This window comes from Mercenaria mercenaria, chromosome 19, assembly GCF_021730395.1.
Source record: "Mercenaria mercenaria strain notata chromosome 19, MADL_Memer_1, whole genome shotgun sequence".
In the NCBI taxonomy this organism is placed as follows: Eukaryota; Metazoa; Mollusca; class Bivalvia; order Venerida; family Veneridae; genus Mercenaria; species Mercenaria mercenaria.
The window spans coordinates 34864984-34891346 of record NC_069379.1 but is presented as its reverse complement, the minus strand read 5'-3'; the positions used below and the strand labels follow the sequence as shown (position 1 = coordinate 34891346).

At 35.0% G+C, this 26363-nt stretch overlaps 1 protein-coding gene and 1 non-coding gene across 2 annotated transcripts; one reads left to right on the top strand and one right to left on the bottom strand.

Moving 5' to 3' along the window:
• Positions 1-390: 390 nt before the first annotated feature.
• On the bottom strand, positions 391-26145 carry LOC123542591 (SAC3 domain-containing protein 1-like). Its single transcript, XM_053531602.1, has 8 exons — positions 26015-26145; positions 23248-23307; positions 16162-16290; positions 15725-15883; positions 14113-14319; positions 12167-12310; positions 10943-11126; positions 391-4449 (listed from the first exon to the last, which is right to left on the bottom strand). Exons 1-8 carry the CDS (start codon positions 26059-26061, stop codon positions 4321-4323), a joined length of 1059 nt encoding a protein of 352 aa, XP_053387577.1. The 5' UTR covers positions 26062-26145; the 3' UTR covers positions 391-4320.
• A 98-nt stretch (positions 26146-26243) lies between these two features.
• On the top strand, positions 26244-26315 carry Trnaa-ugc (transfer RNA alanine (anticodon UGC)). Its single transcript has one exon. It is a non-coding gene; the product is annotated as a tRNA-Ala (tRNA).
• The last annotated feature ends 48 nt before the right edge of the window (positions 26316-26363 follow it).

Here is a 26363-nt window from a genome sequence, read left to right as displayed (position 1 = left end):
AATTAAACCATCAAATACTGTAAAAACGTAACAGAGCTGTCGCAGAATTAATTGACATCACGTGGCTTCCCTACAGAAAACTAGAATTTCATATAAATCCTGTAAAGCGAACAACAGAATGTCAAGTTACTATATCAGATTTTAAGACTTAAGTTTGTCACGATTCTGACCTTTCTAGCGTCAAAGATGATTGTAAATCGTGATCCTAACTTTAGCGCTGTAAACCGTTGTTAGATAAAAATAAAAAAAGAGACGTAAACGAAAGAAGCCAGAGAAGCCACAGAACACGGTAAACACATCCAGAGCCAAACATCGCAAAGTAAGTCCGCTTAAAAACAGTAAGGATGGAGTGGAGCTATAAGGCCGTTCAAAGAAGCATCAACAAATTACGAAGGCAATACTTTGTTTTATTTGTTTTGTTTTACAATCATGTAGAGAGAAAATTTAAGATGTAAATATTTATCCCCTACAGCTGCGCATGTAGAGTATTTTAATCAAATGTAGACACACTCTCTTGTCATAGTGAATGTGTCAATTCATTTGAATATCAACGAATGCATAATCAAGGTATAAACTGGACTATAATCTTTGACATGTACATGTGACCTTGACCTTTGAGCAGAAGGTTTGCACAGGGCATATCGTCATATGAAATTAAATGTTTGGGCAAGGAAACGTGAATATTCATCCATGCATTAACAGTTAATAACTTGATACTAAAATAAATTATATACAATAATATATAACAAATAGTTAATTAAGGAATATTATATCTCATCCAGTGATTTGTCGTTGAATAAATTATTGTTTGGAGTTCAGATGCGAAGGAATTAGAGCTATATCACGAGGGCTTAGCCCGAGTGATATAATAATACGCATCTGAACGACAAACAATGATTTAATCAAGAGCAAATCACTAAAGGAGATATATTATTTAGATTCTAACACGTTACCAAGGACTTTTAAGTACATCCTTGACGAAATCCATTAAAAATTTGCCCGTTTTCAATCGGTTTCTTTTCCAGCGCGCAGCTATGCCGTTTGGCGCCATGACGTAATAATTGTGACGTCAGAACAGTGATTTGTTGTATAATAATTCACTGTTTTCTGCCTTCTTTGTTTAATAGGAAAATGAATCGGATCGTGTTAGAATACATAATAATAATAAATTTAATAATTTGTACCAAGTTATTACACTATCCAATCACTCACTACTGCGTTTTGGGCTTTACTCGATTTTCTGAATACATACACATGAACATTTGCACACACGGAGAGGGCAATGCTTTATTCCCGATCACCGTGAGAAATGTCTGGTAAGTGGAGAAAATCTACAAAACAATCCCTTTAATTTCCTTAAGCAGTAGGAGAGAGATTGTTCAACGAACAATACAGAATTATGCTAATACATGTCTAACGATTATTCATTTACGTCAAGTCTGTCATTATCAACATAAAAGAATCAGAAAAATGCAAATTCTGTCTAAGAATTACGTAGTTTATCTCTAAATCTTTGAATAATACTATGAATTTTATTAATCTTGCCTATCTTGCATCTTAAGAGCTAATAATTAAGACATTTAAAAGCATTTAACAATACAAACTTTAGGTACTGATTTATTTTGTTTGTTGGGTTTAACGTCACACCGACACAAATATAGGTCATATGGCGAGTTTCCAGCTTTGACTGTGGAGGAAGACCCCAGGTGCTAGTTCAGTGCTAGGTGATTTACTCAAACTGGTACGTTTCCAACAATACTGGCCTAGACTGGTTACTACAGGATAAATATGACACATGGCGCCGGTTTGGAAATAAGTTGATCCAGTCATTCCAGGTGTGGACTTTCGCCGATTACCAAAGTGCTTAATTAAACAAGAGACTTTACATTTTTACCTTAATTCATACTTCTGAGGACAACACTTATTCATCAATCAGTATCCAGAAGAAGATCAAACTTGTATGCCATTTTGAGCCAATTTTCTACTTATCAAACCATGAACTCACTCTAAAAGTAAAACACACTTAGTCTAATAAATAAGAACATTCTAGTAAACAGAATTGGCAAAGCAGTAAGTTTCTACCAGCACAATAGTACGTAACATAAACAAGAGCACCGCCTTGCCGGTGCTGACGCTCATCTGATTTTTTTTGTATAATAGAAATATTGTCCTACCCATGATTTTCTAAGTCTAAAAAGGGCCATCACTCTTGCAAAAAGCAGGATAGAGTTATGTTTCTTGATGTACAGTGTCCACTTATGATGGTGAAAAACTGTTGCAAGTTTTAAAGCAATAGCTTTGATAGTTTATGAGAAAAGTTGACTTAAACATAATATTCAACCAAGAAAATGATTTTTCTAAGTCCAAAAGGGGCAATAATTATTGCAAAAAGCAGGATGGAGTTATGTTGCTTGCTGTACAGGGTCAGCTTATGATGGTGAACAAGAGTTGCAAGTTTTAAAGCAATAGCTTTGATAGTTTAAGAGAAAAAGTTGACCTAAACATAAAACTTAACCAAGAAATCTGATATTTTCTAAGTCCAAAAGGGGCCATAAACCTTGCAAAAAGCAGGATGGAGTTATGTTTCTTGCTGTACAGGGTCAGCTTATGATGGTGAACAAGTGTTGCAAGTTTTAAAGGAATAGCTTTGATAGTTTAGGATAAAAGCTGACCTAAACATAAAACTTAACCAAGAAAACTGATTTTCTAAGTCCAAAAGGGGCAATAATTCTTGCAAGATGGAGTTATGTTTCTTGACGTACAGGGTCAGCTTATGATGGTGAACAAGTATTCCAAGTTTCAAAGCAATAGCTTTGATAGTTTAGGAGAAAAGCTGACCTAAACATAAAACTTAACCAGGCAACGCCGACGCAGATGCCGACGCCGACAACCACTCAAGTGATGACAATAACTCATCATTTTTTTTCAAAAAATCAGATGAGCTAAAAAGGTGTTTTAAAACACACATGCCACTGATATGGCGCACTTGACATGAGCGTAGTATCCTTGTCCTTGACCTTGGATGGAAAGACCAGGGTCCATATTCATGAATGTTTAAAGTCTGAAACACAGAGTCTGAAACAGCAATTTTTCATTGTGCAATAACTTTATCTATAGCATAATATACTGCTGAAACGTTGCTAAGTCATCATTTACTGCAGAAAAAATTCTTGCAAAATTTCTTTGCAATCTATGCCCCTGTACATGTCCGTAGCACATCATAGCAAGCTTAAATTTGTGTAAAATTTCATTAGAATCCCGTGAATGTAAGAAATGTCTGAAACACCCAAGTGCATTAACAACTAATAATCTTACAGACTGACAGTGACATAAATATATATCAGCTCATTAAAAGAAAGAAGTGTATCATATGGTTAACAACAAGAACTCTATCAGGGCACACTGTACCCTGTGAACAGAAATCAAATTTCTTACTTGGTATTGTAATGTAAAAAGACTCGACCCATGCTGTATAATGACTTTAATTTGTATGCAATACACACTTCCTTAATATAATACAAATAATCTCTATAGATCAATCAATAGATTAAAATGCATTAAAATCACAATGTAAACAAGTATAAAAATTGGAAACAGATATTATCAATTCTCTTTTGAGGTATTTCCAATTCATTGTCCACAAAAACACACTGTCTTTCATAAAAGCATGTAAAGATTTCTCTTTATAAACTTCTACTTGTTTAAAAAATACTATTATAAATCATGAAAAAGGAGACAAAAAATTCATTACAAGTAAAATTTTCAACAAAATGAGCAAAGGAATATAATAATATTAAAACCATGTATATAAAACTTTCATAAGCTGCATGTATATGCAATTAATTCATTTAAACATGGTAAAGAAAAATTTATCACACTTGAAATCTCCATCAATTTATTACATGCAGATGATAACTGCCTGTAATTTTAAAAGGGACATCCCATTTCAAATGGGTTTTCATCGATTTCTTCAACTCCTTTACTATCTATATTTTTCTCTCCAATGCTTTGATGAGTGGGGTCCCAATGTGCCTCTTCCTGCATTCTTTCTGTCTCATGATGGCTCCTAGGTAAAACTAGCCACCCTCAGCAGGCCAGTATGATGGCTTCCAGACAAAGCAGAATATCATCAAGAGGTGTTAAAGTAAGTATTTCAAAACCGGCAACTTTGACCACTCATTCACAGAGTATCCCTAACTGACAACACTCTCACTGTGCAGAGCATGCTTTACACCAGACACTCCGTCACATGGTGTGAATTAATAGAAACTGGCTTTGAAATGTAATAAAGCAACAGTTTCTACTCCCCATTTTGACTGATCAAGTCTGGCACTTCTCTTTAAAACTTTCACTTAAGTCTGCATCTGTGTCAATTCTTCCTTGCAAGATATCTGGAATGTTCCACTGTCTCAGTTTGTCATTAATATAATCACTGTGTGTTCTTTCAACCTTAAATGTCAATATATGTTTTGGTTAGGTGTTTTTTTTAATTCTTTGAATTTCAATACTGAAATGTTTACTTATAAATAAATATGTCAATATTCGTAGGTTTATATCTAGTAAAATCTGTACTCTGTAAGCTATCACACACTGTAAAATCATTTAATTTAGTGGGCATGAAATATGTGACTATTCGTAGGCTTATATTTAGTAAAAACTGTACTCTGTAAGCTACTCACATACTGTCAAATCATTTAATTTAGTGGGCATAAAATTACATGGGCTTTTTTTTTTGCCAAAAGCAGCTACTGTGATACCATTTGAACTAACCGCTTGTTAAATTTTGATTCAAAATACTGGTCTTGGTTGAAAACACTAGTAATGTTTTAATTTGAATGTACAGACGTTTTAGTATCAATTACGACAATAGTCCTTAACTGAGACATTGTTTCACTCAAGCTTCTAAAATGTTTAAGCATAACTACGAATGTTAATCAACCGTTTGTTTAATCATCTGTTAAAATTCTGAACAACTAGGTCCAGTCCTGCAAAATGTTAGACCTGAATCTAGAAAGCACTAGCCTTGGGTTATGATCTAAACATAATCAGTTTGCATTTTCTATTATTATACCTCACTTTTGTCTACCCTGATAAAATCCCATTACCTGTGTAAGAGATATTTTGACTATCAACAACATTTTCAGCCTTTATGACATGTGAACAAATGAAAGTGACTGTCAGGTTATGTGACCACGCAGATATTTTGAATGCCATATAAGGGAAAATAACTGAATCATTTTTTTTTGCCAAATCATAATATGATTGCCTCCCTTGTACACATTATATCCTTTCGGCTACCATAGCAGACTAATACGTACCATAAAAACGGGGGTCGCTATTACCGCTATCATACACCGACTGACTACCGCAGACGCCTAAAACGTACCATCAAAACGAGGGTCCAGATTACCGACATCGTACAGCGTAGGACTACCGGAATATTTTTATTTTTTCTTTGTATTTGGGGGGAATTTGAATGCTTTTTATTTATTGCAGAATTTGATCTGAAGTGTAAACTTTCATTTATGTTATTAACAAAACGGTATAAAATCAGTTAAACTAATAAGTTAAATCATTCATATGACATACTAAATAATATTACGCAACAAATTACAGGTCTCCATAAAATTTGAAAACAAAACCAAACGTCTCATGCGCAGTAATGTTCTAAAATCATTGTTATCGCAATTTGTTGATAAGAAAATCCTTTTCAGACAATTAAGGGATCATTACTCTCCAAAAATACCCATTAGTTTTGATGGTTGCTCGTCGCGGTAATTACCAAACTCAGTTTTTAAAACTTAATTAATTACTCATTTCTACGCTACGGTATTTAAAGCTATTTTACTACGTCTGCATTATGCGGCTCCGGCATTCTAGAAGTCTGAAAACCATGGGTCTGCCACTGATGCGTTTTGTAGACTTTTCGCCAGTTACTTTCGCTGTGGCACTACGGTAGTTCTGAACTTTTTTCCATGAAATACAAAATTTCACTGTGGTAATCAGAAATAATGTACATTTATAACTACGGCAGTAATATTTTAAATTGTTATTGCACATGGAACATACATATATACACTGTGGTAATTCTCTACAGAACGCTTCATCGTTTTTACGCCGCAACGGTAATACATATGCACACATCACTTCTTCCATTTGCATACTAGACGTATGTAAATTTATACACTATGGAAGTATTGTACTTTTCAAATTCAAATCTCAAACTTTAGGTAAGAATGCATTTAAATTATCCCAAAGTACACAATGGTAATTTTGACTTTGAGTTCCATGCATTATGCATTATAATGCATGGATACTCTGGAATGCTTTATAAATGGTACAGCATTCAGTATTTCACATGTGCCTTTGTATACTCATTATATTAATTTATAGTCCGGGTCCGTAATGTAGGAGAAACATTCGTGCACTTGTAATCTCTGAATCCTCTCACTGACGGAGGGTCGCTGGTTCGAGCTGTGCTACCGACTAGGATTTTTTATTTGAGAAAGTAGGCAGTTGCTTACGGACTTTGGCGTCTAGTACTGGTCTTTCCCAGGAACGATGGTTAGTTGAACTGGCTGCCTGATATAATTGGAATAATGTTGAAAATGGCCGTAAATTCAAACAAAAACAGACTCTAAAATGATCTGTTTCCAAAACCGTACATGAATGTGCTTTCGGTGAAATGAGATCTTATAATTCTTCATTATATGATTAAACAATTGATACCTTAATTGTGACTTTAAAGAAAAGTATCAACGGGATACAGCTCGCAACTGGGGATACGCTCTAATTTAGATATAATGCTATTAATAAATTCATTTATTTTAAAATCTGTTTGAAAGTCAGTAAGGCATAACAGACTAAGAAAAAGACACATTTAGCTACTATTATAAGTTTTACCACGAAGTGTTATTCGACATTTTTGAGTTTTGTTTTGGCACTTGCATCGTATACACCACAAAAACAGATTATGAATATGAATAAATTTAAATGAACCTTGATAACGTATAGTTTACGCGTTTACATGGTCCGATCCGCTGACATAACTGGTAGGTGACTAAAAGTAAAATGCAACAAAAACATTTTTTATAACAGAAAATAATAAGACAAAACAATAAAATTAACAACTGAATGAATGTACAGGCAATCTCCTATGAACGGGTATGAGTAAGAAGAATCGTATATCAAATGTTACACATCCTGAACAACGTATTTTGGACTAAATTTCATGATAGACAGTCTACTTATAGTCCGATCAGGAGAAACGGGTAGGAGACTAAAAGTAAAACATTAAAAGCAAACAAAAACATTTGACAGAAAATAAAAAAATATATATATTTAAACGAAAGCAAGTTGTGAAAGCTATAACAGATGAGGATCATTCATTACTTACAAATCATCGCAAAAAGGTAACATAGAGCATATGTAATGTTACACAAAAAGTTCACTAAAAGTCATGAAATAATTCCTGTTTTTTGTTGAATTTGTACTGTAGTCCGTTTAAACTGAGTAAGAATGAAACAATTTTGTCAACAATTTACGACAATAACCGTTAATCTATATATACATGTATTTTTTGAATAGCCGCCTAAAGGCAAGGGGGTGGGGGTTAGAGTAATTAGCATTGTTAATGACGCATAGAAAAATAAAATGTCCAAAATTCACTGTGTTAAACGTGTCATCGGTAGAACTGTTTAATCAGTTAGTTATGTGTCTATATTTAATATGCCCGGTTGTATGATTATTATTTCTATACCATATTATAATGTATCAAAATTCACAAGAAGCCAAACTTTATGAAACATGTTTTTCTTGAATTTCAAAACTTTAACTCTAAACACCTTTTCCCTTGAGACAGCTCATATTAGAAAAGTATATTGCATGTGAAAATTAATTATCAAAAGATGAATCAATCAAACTTTCTCGTTCGTACTAAAACCATAACGTACATATACACACGACACATAGTAAAAATGTGTACACCATGTAATGTTGTCACTAATCTTAGACACTGTCTGTTTCTTTCTCCAGTCTGTGCTTAATGTCCGCTATTCAGGCAGTCATTTCTTCTTCGTCGATTTCCAAGATAATTTTGTTGGCATTTTACGGGGTGTTTCTATTTTAATATGTACCTTCCTGGGTGATTTTTTGCAACCGTTATGTAGCTAAATTGAAGAAGGGATTTCTTATTAAAATGTAGTAATAATGAGCAATGATAAAACGTATCAAATTATAACATTTAGTGATTTGCAATGGTTATATATACTAAAATCGATTTTCTGGAGTTTCTAATTTTGCCCTTGTTGCCATAAGTTTTACGGACGTTTTCGGATTGGAGGTCTGTATGGACTTGTCTTTTAGTTAGCCAGTCCCAGTTCTGGACGCATGATACGAAAGAAAGCATTCCCTGAAAGTATTATTTAAAAGATCACGGGGATTAACCCTGAAATAGATGACAAATATTTTTATGTAAGCAAGACATTTTGATTTACAACTACAATTATATCACAACTTCTCTGGAACTGGCTTTTGTACTTAAGGGCTGGATTTCTCGAAACATTTTATCCTGTGCTAAGAAGATTAACCTGTTAAGAGCAGTCGAATATATATATATATATATATAATGCAATAACATACTTTTCCTCTTCTGACATGTTTAAATATTTCGAGCAATTTGACCAAGAGCGATAATTTGAGTACATTTTTGGATTTGAGCGACTTGCTGACTCAGACCCAATTTATATACATGGAGTAAAAGAAAGTACGTTCACGTAACATAGCAATGACTCAATAATACCATGGAATCTTTAAAACTACTCATTAGATCAATATAACTTTTTAATAAGAAGAGTATTGTTATACCTGTGTAAATTGTCTTTACACTGCTTACAACAAAATGATGACGTTGGTGTTCGGAGACCACCAGCGGTTTTTAGTTTCTTCATACTGCAAGACTGACAAGCATTTGTTCGCCCTGACATTGAGATAATTTCATGTGAGTCTGCAAACTCTCGGTCAATGGTATCAACTACCTGCGTCTGTTTGGGTTTCCTAATTCCTGAACGGTAACCTTCCATACTCTAGCTACCATGTTTCCATCTTTGATTTGACGTGTCATATGCTGTCCTTTGTTCATTGTACTAACCGAAAGCAGGACTTATAATGTATTACATGTATTACATTATTCCTGCCGAAACATCCTTCTGTCGGACTAATTTCTGTGGTTTCAAATCATATGGCAAGAATTTTCGCCCTAATTAAAAGACCCACAAAGATGGGTTGAGCTGGCAAGGAACGCCTGTGCCAAAAGGGATATGTCTAGAAGCACTATACGGTTCAACCAGATTTTCAACAACCTTCCTCGTTAGTTCTACTTCCTTTTTTCCTCTAATATAAACTTTAAACTTCCAAAGATATGCAGAAAACTGCATCTGCTAAAACGAATATTTTAAAGCCTCTCTTTAATACATACTATTAACTAAATGTTTATCTATTTATCTTTTTATACTGCGTCACTCCTCTTTACGAGTATTACGTGCAGCTGAGCGCCTGTACAAGAATTTTAAAAGTAGAATGGACAGGAGAATAAAATGCATGAATACAGTTGATAGTGTTAAAAAACAAGAAGGATTTACAGATAAAGCAGTTTAAAGAAACAGGTCTATCATGTTAAGCATTGTGTGCAAGTTTGGTTACACCCTGTCTAAACTGGTTCAGGGTTGGGGCTTGCACAAATTGTACTGGAAGGGAATTCTAAAGCACTATGGTGCCTGGAGTGGGGATGCATATGTCTTGTTAGACGGGATTGGGGAGGGGGTAGTGGGTGGGGGTGGGGGCTGACATAGGGAGGAATTGGTACAGCAACAAAACCTCTCTGCAAATAATTACCACAGTAGACGTTTGCAGGAAGAACGAATTTCAATGTAGTACCGCAGTGTAGTTTTACTCGTCCTGTTACTAAGAACTATAGTAGACTTTTGTGAGAAACTTGAATTTTAAGGCAGTGCCATAGTGTAGTTATACATATTAAATGGAATTAAGTGCACTTCCACAGTGCTGAGAAAGTTACCCTGCGAAAGGATTATACTAGTAATCAAAACTTATCCTGTAGGCATTATTTTATTCCCCCGATTACCACAGTAGTTTAATGCAGGGCATGCGAAACCAAAGAGAGTGCCGCAGCGTATTAATACATATTCACACAAAATAGCATGTACTGCCACAGTGATGCAGTGGCCGTTTAAATATGTGACTTTTAATAAATAACATTGACTGTTTGTTTTATCTGGATATAAATACCATAGTAGACTATTGCAGGAAACAAAAAATTATAAGTTGTGCCACAGTGTAGTTATACCAATAACCACACAATGGACATAACTACCATAGTGTAGCAACCGTTTTACATAAAAATTACCGCAGCATAAAAATGTAGTATATTTTTGTTAATTCCTTCTATTTTCAATTGCGAAAAAATACAATTTTTACCCAAATACTACATTATGCGCTATGGAAATGAGCACCCCCATTTTTCTGGTACGTATTAGTCGTCTGCGGTAGCCCGCCTGCAAAACAGTAGCGGTAATGGAGAACCCCAAAAATATAGTCTGCATTTGGCGTCTCAGGTAGTGCGTCGGTGTACGATAGCGGTAGTCGAAAGGATATAATAGTGACATCACTAGTCAATGACAATAACTGTCAGAAAGAAAAAAAAAACATTTTAAAACTTTTTTATGTACTTAATTTTGTTCAGTATAATAAAATAAATATCATATTGAAGCATGTGTGACATTGATATTGTCAACCTTCGAAACAAAATGTCACCACTTAGCTTTCGCCTCAGGTGACATTCTGCCCTCAGGTTGACAATATCAATGTCACACACGCTGCCATCTGATATTTATATATTACACTACAAAATGTAGGCTACTACCATTACCTTTTCTTCTTTAAAACTTGCTTTCAGGAATTTAACAGAGGTTCCTTCAATTGTGATACCAAACTGCTGACACAGCAGCTGGGCCTCAGTGTCTGTGTTGAGGAATAGGAGCTGCTTTAACTTCTGCAGTGGAAACTTTAGATTCTTACTTGAATATGCTGTATTCATTGTGTACAAAGCATTCCTGTAAAGGTAGAAAAGGAAGAAATATGTATGCCATAGAGCAGCTGAAAATATAAGAACTAAAGGCACTGGCTTTCAGATTGTATGACAAGGAAAAAAGAAAAAGATCTTTAGGCATCAGGAAATTAATGCTAAATTTCTTAAGAAAGCTTTGAATCTTAATTACTGACTAACTAAATATTATGGAAAAACAAGAGAATTGCTTTTTACAATTTTTTCCTTTTAAAATCGAAGGTATTTGTAATGCATTACTCAAGGTAAACTTCCTTGATTATACATATCTATATTTAACACGATATATACACATATTCCTTCAGGGCGGTACTGGTAGAGACAGCAGAAAAGATTTTATTGTTGTGGCTGCCCAGTGCATGAATTTTTTTTCTTCATTTGCTATTTTAGAGATTGTTAAAAAACAAAACAGGAAAATAAATAGGGTCGTTAGAATAAACAGTAGTACTTCAGCTCCAAAGTAAATAAATGTGACAAGATTGTAATATCTACTGATTAATTTTCACGATATGTAAGGCCTCGCGAATAGAGCGAAATTTAAACCATCGCAAAAATTTCTGCTTTTACAGTATTCAAGACTTTAAAGCTGATTAATCAGTGAATTAGAGATATTCGGCAATACTTAAACTGCATGTATAATTCAATAACGCAAAATACCCTTCATTCATAATGATTTGCTTGTTTGTTTTGGGTTTAACACTGTCTTTCAACAGAATTTAAGGTATGTAACAGTGGGCAGTTAGCATAACCAGTGTTCCTGGATTCTGTACCAGTAAAAATAATTGTTCTCCGAAAGTAACTGCCACCTTCCCTATATGAATCAAAGGTGGACAACAAATGAATTAAGATATGTATTTTATCAAATTGTCATGGAGAACATGCTCTGGCATTGAACTCACAACCCACTACCCGTAGATCTGTGCCCTCCCTATCAAGCTTAGCAGGCCGGTACATTCATATTGAGCTACTAGGGGCAGATTCAGAATTAAATGTTGATATCCTGTAAGCTATACAGTTTTAATAACATACCTCTGTATGTATGGAAAATGTCTGTGCACAGCACAAAGGTATATCGGTGACTTGAACTTGTAAACTTCCCTGAAGACTCGTACCCAGTTATTGTGTAGATAGGAACAACTCATCTTATATGCTTCCTTCACCTCAGCAGTGTGTCTGAAAATTTCCAAAGAAACTGTAATTAAACCTGTTGAGATTTTTTGAAACCTGTATAATGTAGTTTTTTTTTTGTTATAGATGTAATTTTCAAAAAGCTTTATATCTATGTCATAATTACAGAATTTTCAATTGAATTTGAAACCTGTATAATGTCCTTTTTGTTATAGATGTAATTTTCAAAAAGCCTTATATCTATGTCATAATTACAGAATTTTCAATTCTAACTAAATTTTGTTGCATAATTTTTATGTTCATCTTATCATTCATTCCTCAAAGTACATTGTATACTACAATATATTCAATATAATGAAACCAGTTTTACAATACTGTAGAATGGGATTCATTTTCAATGGTTTTATTTCCATTAACTTTTGTGAAACAGTTTTACCTGCAAATTTTAACAGTTGTAAAGGTAAACCTACACTATCTCCAATAATCTAGGAGACAGAAATTAACCCTTAGCCTGCTGCAGGCGAATTTAACAGCCTTTGCAAACAGCTTGGAACCAGATCAGACGCCGATTAAATCGGCGTCTGATCAGGTTCCAAGCTGTTTGCTACTCTGACAATATTTCTTCCAATTTTGGAGCAAATTGAATGAACTTAACAATTTTAGCAGACGACATTTCCAGCAGACGACAATTTACCTAGCATGCTAAAGGTTAAGCAATATAATACTTTTAACAATCCTACCACCACTTAAAGAGATATCTTAGCTGTCAACAATATACAGTAGTGCTTAAGGTAGTAGGCTCATGTTTACTGAGTACAAGTTAAGGTAGTGCATCCATATAGACATCTTGAAATTTCCATTCAATTCAACGTTCTCTGGTGTGAACAGATTCTGCATTCTGACATGAAAGCCGTACCAACATCAGACTTTATTTTCAATTTGGTCAGTAAAGGTTTAATACAATTTGTAAATCTCGAGCGCAAGGAGAGCAGTTTACATGTGTACTTCGATGTGTTTCCAATGTGTTAACCATCTTGACAGGTCGGTATTTTTTGTTTTTGTTTAAAAACAACGAAAAATAACAAAGCATTAAAATCCTAATGGCTATGGAGGATATTTTTACCTTGATATATGTGCGAGCAATGGCAAATGCATTGTCACTTAAAAACTGTCTGTTGCAATATATAAACCCTGGAGCTCCTAAATGAAAGTTAGTTTTATACTAATTTATTTTAGCTCGATTGTGATGAAAGCTTTAAGCTTATTTGAACCACTCTCGAGTCCACTTCCTTGAAAAACCAGTACTGGTGTCATATCAATCTGACTAAAGTACATCTCCTATAACGCTACCCTTAGGATCTGAAGACATGCTATTGATAGCCTCGTTCTGCGACCAGTCCGCTAGTCAATCAGAGCCTTAATTACAATATGTTGTAAATCTATATTTAACCTGTACCATGACTTATGATTTCTCTCAAAACATGAGGGCATAGTCGCGATGTGGTTAACATAAGAAGTGTAAATAAGAAAAACCCTTGAATTTGAATTATACTAATGGTGAATATTTATGTGAAGATTAATTTTCATAATATGTAGGGACTCGCAACTATAGTAAAATTTAAACCCTAGCGAAAATTTCTGCTTTTACAGTATGCTGAATATCAGCAAAACAAACAAGTCCCTGACTAGCTTTTACAAAAAATAACCTTACAACGAAAGATAAAACATGGAGGGGGAGAACAACACGTCAAACACCAGGGTGGTTGTTAGACTATTTATTATATGATCAACCGGTTTCGGTCTGCTAAGACCTTCATCAGAATAAAAAATTACCCTGTTAACCATACCTTAATCTATAATCCAGTGTATAATAGTGTCTGATTGCACCTAAATCACCTAGGTTAAATAGAAGATAGGTAGCTTCTATCTCGACACGATTTGGCCACGACATGTCCCAGTTCTCGTTGTACAAATTAATCAAACGTTTTAGACATTCCTGTGTGTGTTGACTGTTGATTTTCTCATCAAAAACTGCTATATGTTCTCTACATAACCTGAAATGTACAGATTTAAGAGACATTTAAGACACTCTTGTTAGTGCTTACTGTTACAAGAATTTGTGATCAAATACAGGAACTGCATATAACATACAAGTATGATCCCCAGCTCCTCTAAACAAAAATATACTACAATACATTCTTTCAGATTAGGCCTAAAAAATTGTCTGTTTCCAGTATCCCAATCTACCCTAAAAATTTCCCTCTTGTCTTGTGCTGTTGCAAAATCTTTTCTACATCTCAAGACTAAGTAAAGTGCAAATACGAATCACATAATTATATAACATAATCATCTGAAACTCTAACATGTTCCTAGATTTTCTTCTCAGTTTCCATATTATTTTTTATTAATTTTTTTATATTGGGTTTAATGTCGCACCGACACAATTATTGGTGATATGGCGACTTTCCAGCTTTAATGGTGGAGGAAGACCCCAGGTGCCCCTCCATGCACTATTTCATCACAAGCGGGCACCTGGGTAGAACCACCGACCTTCCGTAAGCCAGCTGGATGGCTTCCTCACATGAAGAATTCAACGCCCCAAGTGAGGCTCAAACCCACATTGATGAGGGAAAGTAATCTGAAGTCAGCCAACTTAACCATTTGGCCATGGAGGTCCCCATATTATTTTTAAAGTACATGGCATTCCAAACACTAATGTTCATGAAATCTGCCATTGTTATCATTTACTGTTTTTGCTATCATCAGCTGTCATTAATACTATTAATTTCAAAACAACTCATAATTTCTAAATTTGTCACAGGTGTACAATTACAGAGAGTGAAAACAACATTAAATATGAGCAAAATGACTTATAAAATTGAGAAGTCTTGTGTGTAAGAACAAAATTACCTACTATTAATATAACATCACAAATTCAGGGTTAGTATCAGGTTCAAAATAATAAATTCAAACCTGTTTATGTCGTACGACAAAATGACCTGAGTGCAAAATTAGTTTTATTGTTGCAAAGTTACTTCCCTTAGCTAGTAAAATGCACAATTTCTTTCCTGAGTAATAAAATAGGGGCTTAGAGATTAGGAGATACTTTATTGTGTCATTTTGTTGCAGCCAGTAATTTTATATACAGAATTTTGATCGATTCATTTTTGTAAACGACATAATCTTTTGGGTTATTTTTCTCACTTTTTCACATGGACTGGCGAGATTCAGTCTCGCCAAATTCATCTAAAACCATCTGGGTGAATTAAGCTTCTCCCAACCAGAAGAAAAACCCATCCCTTAATGGAAAGGTCACTTGGTCACCACAAGACCAGTCTATATTCTCCAGCATCTGATTGGACAAATTTGAATTCATTCTGTAAATTGACCAATGGCAAGCCTGCATTTCATAGACTGGTCTCCAAACTCAAATTTTACTACCCTAGAAAAGGAATTTACCTGTAGTCTGAATATATATGAAATCTAACAGCTCTTTCGAGTATAGCAATAGCGTCGGCACCGTGTGTGTCCTGAACAACAAGATCCTGGCGTACTGATCGCAGCCGATCAAACACAAAATCATAGATCTCTGACCATCGGCACTTCTGTGTGGTTATTCTGAAAATTCATTAAAAATCTAACTACACAATTTAGCTCCAGGAAAATACATGAAATCCAATAAAGTTAAAATTAATTTTGTCTGAAATAACATTAGAAAAAGGTATAAAAGGGTAATTAAACAGTACCTTTCTCTATAATGACGCATTCGGCTCTGAGACTAGGATTTGTGAAATGCCTAGCAAAATCTATGCAAGCAAAATACTATAATTAAAATGCAAATCAAGGTACCATACTGTTATAATAACCCTATTGTATATATATCTAAGTAACATTACCTGTCAAGAAGATAGTCAACAGTTTTCACCAAGACATCTGGAGGCCTAACTTCACTAGGGTTAACTTCCTGTTTACCAACTGTAGGCCTTCTATATTCCTTTACACACTTCTTGGCATTTGCTCTAGGGCTGATATGTAAAGTTAAAACACAGAATAATATATGAAAGAAAAGTAAGGCATATTTTTTACTGTAGCAATGACATGACAAGGAAATACATTTACACTCAGTTCCAAAAGAAAGTGTGCACTTAGTTTTCTGTTATTTTTTCTCGGTTATTTTCATGAAAACTTATAATGTTTGGTACCAAAATTTAAATCAGTTCGTAAACAAATTGGTGTGCATTTTAGATTTTGAGTTATACCTGAGAGTTTGTGTATGAAAAAATGAAACAAAAACGTTGGAGATTTTTTGAAATATTTAAACTTAAAAGGTGCACACCTTCTTTTGGAACTGAGTATAGATTCAACATCAATGGGCCTGCTTCATGGAGCCAAGTATTAATACCTGAGGTTTCAGTTTAGACAAAACTAAAGACTGTTTCACAAGAACTGTTTTAACTTTTCAGCTATTCCTATGAACTTGTTGAATGTTTGTTTGTTTGTTTTGGGTTTAACGCCATTTTTCAACAGTATTTCAGTCACATAACGGCGGGCAGTAGGGTTGGATCAGGGGCGTCTGAAGTGGGGCCCCAGGGGCCGCGACCGCGGCCCAAATAATTTGCCCAAAAACGATTTTTTGTAAATTCATAAGTTGGAGTCGCAGGTCCGCGGACCCAATATTTTGTATAGTATATTAAATTTTGCTTCGCGTTAAACAATACACGCTGTCCAGTGTGTTACCGTGGTGACGGTGACACGATCGGGGGTGTTAATTGGAGTCATACACACGTGTCCGTGATTGGACTTAATTACGCATGAACAAATCAGCATGTTTTTAATTGGCATGTCTTTAGTCAATGGAATGTTTAAGCTATACCCAGCCGCAAAGATCTAGCGGTTATAAAATTCAATAAAAAATAATTATCATGTTTTAATTTAATGAAAGAGGTAAGTGTTAAGATTTATCACACCGCTAAGATGTAAGGAATTAATTACATAAATTGTTTTTACTAAAAAAATGATATTTCAAACAAAAATAAGAAATGAATGTAACATGAATGATTATTGTTCAATACATTAAATACAAAAAAAAAAACATACATGCATTCTTTGTATTGCGTTATACATTATTAATTCTGATAAGAGTTTATTAAACTATATTTTGCTTATAGTCATGTAAATAGTAAGAAAATACTGGAGACTTGAGATGCGATTCAGTACCCTTAAAATGCACCAAAACTCGCCATTTATGATCCTGTTTTGAAAAAATTTCACGGGGAGGTCCCCCTTACCCCCCTTACGGGAGGGGATGCCCCCTCCCGTACCTACCCCCCTCGCGGCCCCAATATCAAACACCTTCCGACGCCCCTGTGGATATCGTTAAGGATGAAGCGGTCCGATACCGATACCGATACCAATGAAACGATACGGTATTTTTAACGATACCGATGCTTTGTAGTACATTACATAAGCAATGATTTGCTTAGTATTATATACACCTATGTAAGTAGATATACATGAACATTTGCTGTGATAAATAAACATTTTAAGTCTGTTAATGGAATGTTGTATGTATTAGATTATGAAGAGTAAAAAATAAACATATCTTACAGACTAGTTTTCCAAAATAAAACTCTAGAGCAGATACCTCACTCACTATGCAATTTAAATCTATGAATACACTTACTGTAGTAATGCTTTTAAAGCTCAGTATACTGTCTAGAACTGTTAAACTGAACACTTACTAGCTTTCAAATTACCCCTCTAACAAGTCAGACTCATTCTCACTCATGATAATCTTCGACTAGGTTGACTAGTAATGTTTTTAAAGTGAAACACTTTGCAACACATTTTTAATTGAACAATAACCTTCAAAACATTTGAAACAACCAACATTCCAACAATAACATTATTTCTAAGGTTCGCTAAACCAATTATTTGTTTACGTAGGTTACAGCTTAGTCTCGTAATTTTTTATTTACATCATTTTTTTTTTCATTGGTTTTAAAAGAAAACTACAAGGAAAAATAGTGTCGTATATTTTGAAATTAAGTATTGGTTTGCGTTGTTTAAAACGACGGGAAAAGAAGTATTTCTGGTAATATTTAGCATACGAAACTATTCGCACGGTTAGCTCTCTATGTCAAGGGATGTTACTCTGAGCAGTATCACAGTAAACAATGTCGATCGCGTTATTACGCTATTTGCTTAAATTTCTGCTTTATTTTGCTGCAGATTTTGTAAGAATTTTGTTTTTACTTTTATGGAAATACCGAAATCGGAACTGGTTCTTTTATGAAACGGTATATACCAGTACTTTTCGAAGTGATTATTCGGTATTGTACCGATACCGGTAACCGGTATCCAACCCTAGCGGGCAGTCAACCTAACCAGTGTTCCTGGATTCTGTACCAGTACAAACCTGTTCTCCGCAAGTATAACTGCAAACTTCCCCACATGAATCAGAGGTGGAAGACTAATGATTTCAGACACAATGTTGTTTATCAAATAGTCATGATGAACATACGCCCCGCCCAAGGATCAAACTCACGACCCCGCGATCTGTAAACCAACTCTCTACCTACTGAGCTTACTCATTGCTTAGTAGGCGGGCTGATGAAAGATAATATAAATTCTGTTAAAAGGCTGAAATAAGAGAAAACATTACAATATGTTTAATAGTAGTGTTAACATTTACCATTAAATACAAGAGCCATGTCAGACATGGCTAATCCCCCCACCGGGCATATCATAATTGAAGGATGTGGTCCGCATCAGGGGTTTTAAGATGTGGAAGAAAGAATAAGTCAGTAGTGAGGTGGTTTACTGCTAAATTTTATTAATTTTCATGAAGAGTATAACTATGATGTTTTTCTATATGGCTACTGTAAAAAGAAGGAATGGAAAGCTAACAGGGAACAAGAGTGCCAGAATGTCACAATATATGCCCGTCAAAGCAAATTTCTTTACTCTAGTAGCTGTATTTGCAAATGGAATGTTAATTTTGTGGTTGTTTAGTAATCATTGTAAGTCTTTTGTTTTTTAAAGTCCACAAAAAAACTCCTTACTAGGTAGAGATACCTTATATATAATAAAATTAATAAAATACACCTAAAACTGGAGAGTAACATCTATGCTGTACCACAGAAAAGTGGTCTTGTTTTTTCCCTAGGGTCAATTATAACAAGAGCACCGCCTTGCGGGTGCTGACGCTCATCTGATTTTTTTTGTGTAATAGAAATATTGTCCTACCCATGATTTTCTAAGTCTAAAAAGGGCCATCATTCTTGCAAAAAGCAGGATAGAGTTATGTTTCTTGATGTACAGTGTCCACTTATGATGGTGAAAAACTGTTGCAAGTTTTAAAGCAATAGCTTTGATAGTTTATGAGAAAAGTTGACTTAAACATAATACTCAACCAAGAAAATGATTTTCTAAGTCCAAAAGGGGCAATAATTATTGCAAAAAGCAGGATGGAGTTATGTTGCTTGCTGTACAGGGTCAGCTTATGATGGTGAACAAGTGTTGCAAGTTTCAAAGCAATAGCTTTGATAGTTTAAGAGAAAAAGTTGACCTAAACATAAAACTTAACCAAGAAATCTGATATTTTCTAAGTCAAAAAGGGGCCATAAATCTTGCAAAAAGCAGGACGGAGTTATGTTTCTTGCTATACAGGGTCAACTTATGATGGTAAACAAGTGTTGCAAGTTTTAAAGCAATAGCTTTGATAGTTTAGGATAAAAGCTGACCTAAACATAAAACTTAACCAAGAAAACTGATTTTCTAAGTCCAAAAGGGGCAATAAATCTTGCAAAAAGCAAGATGGAGTTATGATTCTTGACGTACAGGGTCTGCTTATGATGGTGAACAAGTATTCCAAGTTTCAAAGCAATAGCTTTGATAGTTTAGGAGAAAAGTTGACCTAAACATAAAACTTAACCAAGAAATCTGATATTTTCTAAGTACAAAAGGGGCCATAAATCTTGCAAAAAGCAAGATGGAGTTATGTTTCTTGCTATACAGGGTCAGCTTATGATGGTGAACAAGTATTCCAAGTTTCAAAGCAATAGCTTTGATAGTTTAGGAGAAAAGCTGACCTAAACATAAAACTTAACCAGGCAATGCCGACGCAGACGCCGACGCCGACGCCGACAACCGCTCAAGTGATGACAATAACTCATCATTTTTTTTCAAAAAATCAGATGAGCTAAAAATGTTACAATATAAGTTATTTATAGTAACAACTAAGGGAAGTTAATCTTTATAAAAAAAAAAAAAAAAAAAAAAAAAAAAATTGTAAGTCCACACAAAAATCTTTATCAGGAAGAGACTGGTCAAAATACACCTCAAAATTGGATTTAGCATGTTTGTTGTACTACAGAAAAGTGGTCTCGATTTTTCCCTACGACTAGTAATGAAAAAGTTACAATAAAAGCTATTTAAAGTAACAACAAAGGGAAGTAATTCTAAAGAAGGGAACTGCGCATGACACTTCGTCTCATGATGGTGTATAATTGTGCCAAGTTACATCAAAATCCCTCCATGCATGAAGAGAAATGCTTCGGACAAAGTCATTCTTGTATCTGACCTTTGGCCTCTAAGTGTGACCTTGACCTTAGGCCTAGTGAGCTGGATCTTGCGCATGACACTCCGTCTCGTGGTGGTAAACATTTGTGCCAAGTTATATCAAAATCCCTCAATGCATGAAGAAGAAATGCTCCGGACAAGGTTTTTATTCTGGTATCCTTTGACCTCTAAGTGTGACCTTGACCTTAGACCTAGGGACCTAGTTCTTGCGTATGACACTCCGCATCGTGGTGGTAAACATTTGTGCCAAGATATATCAAAATCCCTCCATGCATGAAGAAGATATGCTCCGGACAAAGTTCTTTAAGAAAATATGATAAAGGGGAATAACTCAAAAAATAGGCAAGGTAGAGTTATTGTTCTTGCACACTGCACTTCCTCCCAATGTGTTCTATCAGTGTATGAAGTTTGAAGAAAATCCTCCAGTACTTTTGGGGTTATGCTCCGGACAAAATGTTTTAAGAAAATATGATAAAGGGGAATAACTCAAAAAATAGGCAAGGTAGAGTTATTGTTCTTGCACACTGCACTTCCTCCCAATGTGTTCTATCAGTGTATGAAGTTTGAAGAAAATCCCTCCAGTACTTTTGGAGTTATGCTCCGGACAAATTTTTTTAAGAAAATAAGATAAAGGGGAATAACTCAAAAAATAGGCAAGGTAGAGTTATTGTTCTTGCACACTGCACTTCCTCCCAATGTGTTCTATCAGTGTATGAAGTTTGAAGAAAATCCCTCAAGTACTTTTGGAGTTATGCTCCGGACAAATATCGTTGCGGACGCACGGACAAGTTAATCTTTATAAAAAAAAAAAAAAAAAAAAAAAAAAATTGTAAGTCCACACAAAAATCTTTATCAGGAAGAGACTGGTCAAAATACACCTCAAAATTGGATTTAGCATGTTTGTTGTACTACAGAAAAGTGGTCTCGATTTTTCCCTACGACTAGTAATGAAAAAGTTACAATAAAAGCTATTTAAAGTAACAACAAAGGGAAGTAATTCTAAAGAAGGGAACTGCGCATGACACTTCGTCTCATGATGGTGTATAATTGTGCCAAGTTACATCAAAATCCCTCCATGCATGAAGAAGAAATGCTTCGGACAAAGTCATTCTTGTATCTGACCTTTGGCCTCTAAGTGTGACCTTGACCTTAGGCCTAGTGAGCTGGATCTTGCGCATGACACTCCGTCTCGTGGTGGTAAACATTTGTGCCAAGTTATATCAAAATCCCTCAATGCATGAAGAAGAAATGCTCCGGACAAGGTTTTTATTCTGGTATCCTTTGACCTCTAAGTGTGACCTTGACCTTAGACCTAGGGACCTAGTTCTTGCGTATGACACTCCGCATCGTGGTGGTAAACATTTGTGCCAAGATATATCAAAATCCCTCCATGCATGAAGAAGAATATTGCTCCGGACAAAGTTTTAAAAGAAAATATGATAAAGGGGTATAACTCAAAAATTAGGCAAGTGTCAGAGTTATTGTTCTTCACTCACTTGCACTTCCTCCAAATGTTTCTATCAGGATATGAAGTATGAAGAAAAATCCCTCCAGTAACTTTGGTGGTTATGCTCCGGACAAAATGTTTTAAGAAATTGATAAAGGGGAATGACTCAAATAGGCAGTAGAGCTATGTTCTTGCAACTGCACTTCCCCAATGTGTGTATCATTGTGTGAAGTTTGATAAAAATCCCTCCATACTTTTGGAGTTATGCTCCGGACAAAGTTTTTTTTAGAAATAATGATTTAAAGGGGAATAACTCAAAATAGGCAAGGTAGAGTTATTGTTCTTGCACACTGCACTTCCTCCCAATGTGTTCTATCAGTGTATGAAGTTTGAAGAAAATCCCTCAAGTACTTTTGGAGTTATGCTCCGGACAAATATCTAGTTGATAGGGAAACGCAATGGCAGGTAGGTATTGTTCTGCACACTGCACCAGGACGATGGAAACCTCGACGACGGACGGAAAGGATACGGAAGATTTCTTAATACTTCCCCTTCACCTATTTGGAAACCTGTCTTGGGTAGGACAAATTAAGCAACGTTGACTTATTTATGAAAAAGCAAACTTTGAGTCATTGAGTAGATACCTTTAACCCTTTTGGTAGTCCTCATTATGATAACATTTTTACTTTTCCATTATTTTAACATTTCACAAACACTGAGTTTCAAGAGAAATAATTCAGAAAGTAACAGTTACTACTAATGCAACAGACTAAGGGAAATAACTCCTATGAGTATGTTAATTTACTCATTAACTCATTACTGAACCTTAAAAAAAAGTTTTCTGTTCAAGATAAATAATTCAGAAATTTTAAGCAACTGCTAAGGCAACAGACAAAGGGAAAGAACTCTTATGAGCATATTGACTTAACTCAGAAGCTGACAAAATACGTACCAACGTGAAGAATGATTGTCTGCTACTTCAAATGGATGTAACAGATTTTCTCTCTCTCGGCTGAAATGAATTTAAAAGCAACTTTATGAATAATGTTGTATCCTTGATAAAACCAAAGAAGTATAAAATACACAGAATGGCAACTGGCTGTAATCTCGCAGGGGCTCGTGTCAGAGTGTGATTCGGTGTTATCTTACTAAAAACAAACATCGGCGAGCATGGAGTTACAATTTGTACCTTTAAAACTACATTTAAAATACATTTTAGCTTCTAAAACAAAATTAGTTTAATTTGAAATGGTCTTAAGACACGAAGTACACATTTTTTTTGCCATCGAAAGAAGCGTGGTCATACGGTGATAATTATTTTACAGATGCATAATTGCTTTTGCATACAAAATGGCGCGTGGAGAAAGCGCCACTTCCGGTAAACGAGATCTCGTTTTTTTGTCACAGGAGGTTGGCGAGATTTGCTCTGTATGCTTTTCAAGTTGCCAATCTATTTATTTTTATAGCTCTTTGATAAAACATAACACTGTTCATTGTTCTAACAATTATTATACAGTCAGGGGTGTAACTGTTTTAAGTTATGTAACCAATTTCAGTTACTTTTTCAAGCATTTTATAACCTGTATTAGTTATAAAATATAGTTAACTCAGGTAAGTTATTAAAAAAAAGTCTTTTTGCTGTTCTCACAAAGTGACCTTTAAAGTGAAATTAGTAGCAAACTGAGGTTGATCAAATTCTCTTTTAGTCTGAGCATGACCTGATAAGCATAATGGGATAATAATGAGATATTAAGAGTTTTATAGCTTTAAAGCTTTTGCGTAAGACTTTATCAGCCTTGCGTAAAAATTTTTACTGCATAGATGGAAAGATAAAAGGTCAAGGATTCAGGAAATAATTTCATTAGTCTCATTCAAAATGAGGAATGGGCACAGGAAGGCTTTGTAATATTTCATGATAACTGAAACAAGTTATGAAAGTTTAACCAATAACTCAAATCAACCAATAACTCTGATGGGTTATAAACTGCGATAACTTGAAACAGTTACACCCCTGACTGTTATAATCAATTAAAAATGAAAATAATTTTTGTCCGAGTTCATGCTAAATGAGTGACAGAATATGATTGACAAATTAATCTTGAATTGCCAGTGCAATATACATGGATAAATTTGCCAATCTTATTTGGTTACTAATATAGCGCAACCTCAGGAAAATAAATCCATTTCGTAAATAATTCAGCATTGATATCCGACACAATGCCACATTTTAAAGTCAAGTAGTTTGAGCTTTAAGCATGCTATTTTGCTGTCCTTCAGCAATTAACCCTAATCATACTGGACATGATTGATTTTGCCTTTGTGACCAGTGTAGATCTTGATCAGACTGCACATCTGTTTTGACAGTTAATGGTATGCTGTCCAAATTGAAAGATGGACAAGTTCATTCTAATTCTGGCGGTGATATGCATGTCATCGCCTTCGAATAAACTAAATAACTTAATAAATTTATGTACATGTATAGCAAATATCCGAACAATACCTACTATCCACAAATTACCAAATGGGTCAAATCTTTCCTGTCCAACCGCTCCCAGAAAGTCGCTGTTGATGGTCATTTTTCCAGTGAACTTCCTGTACTGTCTGGAGTTCCCCAGGGGTCTGTTCTTGGGCCATGTCTCTTCCTGGTATATATCAATGACTTACCAGATTCCGTCAAATGTAACGCAAGAATGTTTGCAGATGACACCATAATATACCTTACCATCAACTCCATTTCAGATAGTATATCTCTGCAACAAGACCTGATTAGCTTAGAAACCTGGGAGAAGACATGGTCCATGGAGTTCAACCCGGACAAGTGTGAAGTCCTTAGAATTTTTAGAAAGAAAAATCCTGTAGTCTACCCCTACAAACTTCACAACATAGAGTTAAAAACTTGTGAGGCAGCTAAATACTTAGGCATAACCATTTCCAAAGATCTAAACTGGTCCAAACACATTGACAGTATCACTTCCAAAGCAACTTCCACTCTTCGCTTCATACAACGAAATGTCAAAACTGATAATAAAAAGGTCAAAATTGCTGCCTATAACACCTATGTCCGCCCTCAACTTGAGTACTGTTCAAGCGTCTGGCATCCTTGGCAAAAAACCCTCACTAGCAAAGTCGAAAATGTCCAAAGGTCAGCTGCTAGGTACGTCATGTATGACTACAGTTACACCAGTAGTGTTACACAAATGCTGAAAACCTTAGAATGGAATACACTCCAATATAGAAGGTTACACAATTCATTAGTAATGTTTTATAAAATAAGGACCCAGACAGTTGCAGTCGACCAATCTCATCTTATTCCAACTAGAAACCTAAATTACTTAATCCCCATGTCTCACACTCAGTACTTTTCTAACTCCTACTTCCCTAGGACCATCCGACTCTGGAACTCCCTACCAACTCATGTTAAATCTAGCCCCAGTCTCAGTATCTTTAGAGAGAGGCTGGCGGTGGTCAGTATGTAATTCTGTTGCCTCTGTCCCATTTTAACTGTAGCATACTGTCTTTTTTAGCTTTTATTCTTTTAACATTGTAACATATCAGTTCTTTAACAACTGTTTCTCTGACAGCGCCGCCCAGTGATAGTCGGAAATCGACGGTTGGGTGAAAGATGTAGATGTAGATAGACGTAGATCCGAATTATATATGAGTTAAATATGTCCTTTTAAATATACAACTGTATAAAATGTTGTCTTAACTATACTTACAGGCGTATTTCTGCATCTGGACACATTGATTCACATTTACCAATCATTTTTAAACTTTAAGAATAAATAAAAATCTGTAAAATAATATAAATTTGTAAATACCAAATAAACCGGAAAAAGCGAACAAGCACCTGGTACCTGTCTCAAGCAAGTTAAAATTACTTCAGCGCAGAGAATCAATGTCGATGATTTAGAAACACTCACTATAGACTTTTACCCTTCTTCAGTTGGGGATGTGGCTCAGTGGTAGAGCGTTCGCTTTGCATGTGAAAGGCCCCGGGTTCGATCCCCGGCATCTCCACTTTTTTTCATTTGTTATTTTACCAAATAGAACGTTGTTTTAACGAAA

Coding starts and splice junctions, on each gene's coding strand:
- LOC123542591 (XM_053531602.1), bottom strand. CDS start 26,061: ATGATTGGTAAATGTGAATCAATGTGTCCAGATGCAGAAATACGCCT. Junction 14,320..15,724: donor CATATATATTCAGACTACAG/GTAAATTCCTTT, acceptor TGTACATTTCAG/GTTATGTAGAGAACATATAG. Junction 4,450..10,942: donor CAAGTTTTAAAGAAGAAAAG/GTAATGGTAGTA, acceptor TTGACATTTAAG/GTTGAAAGAACACACAGTGA.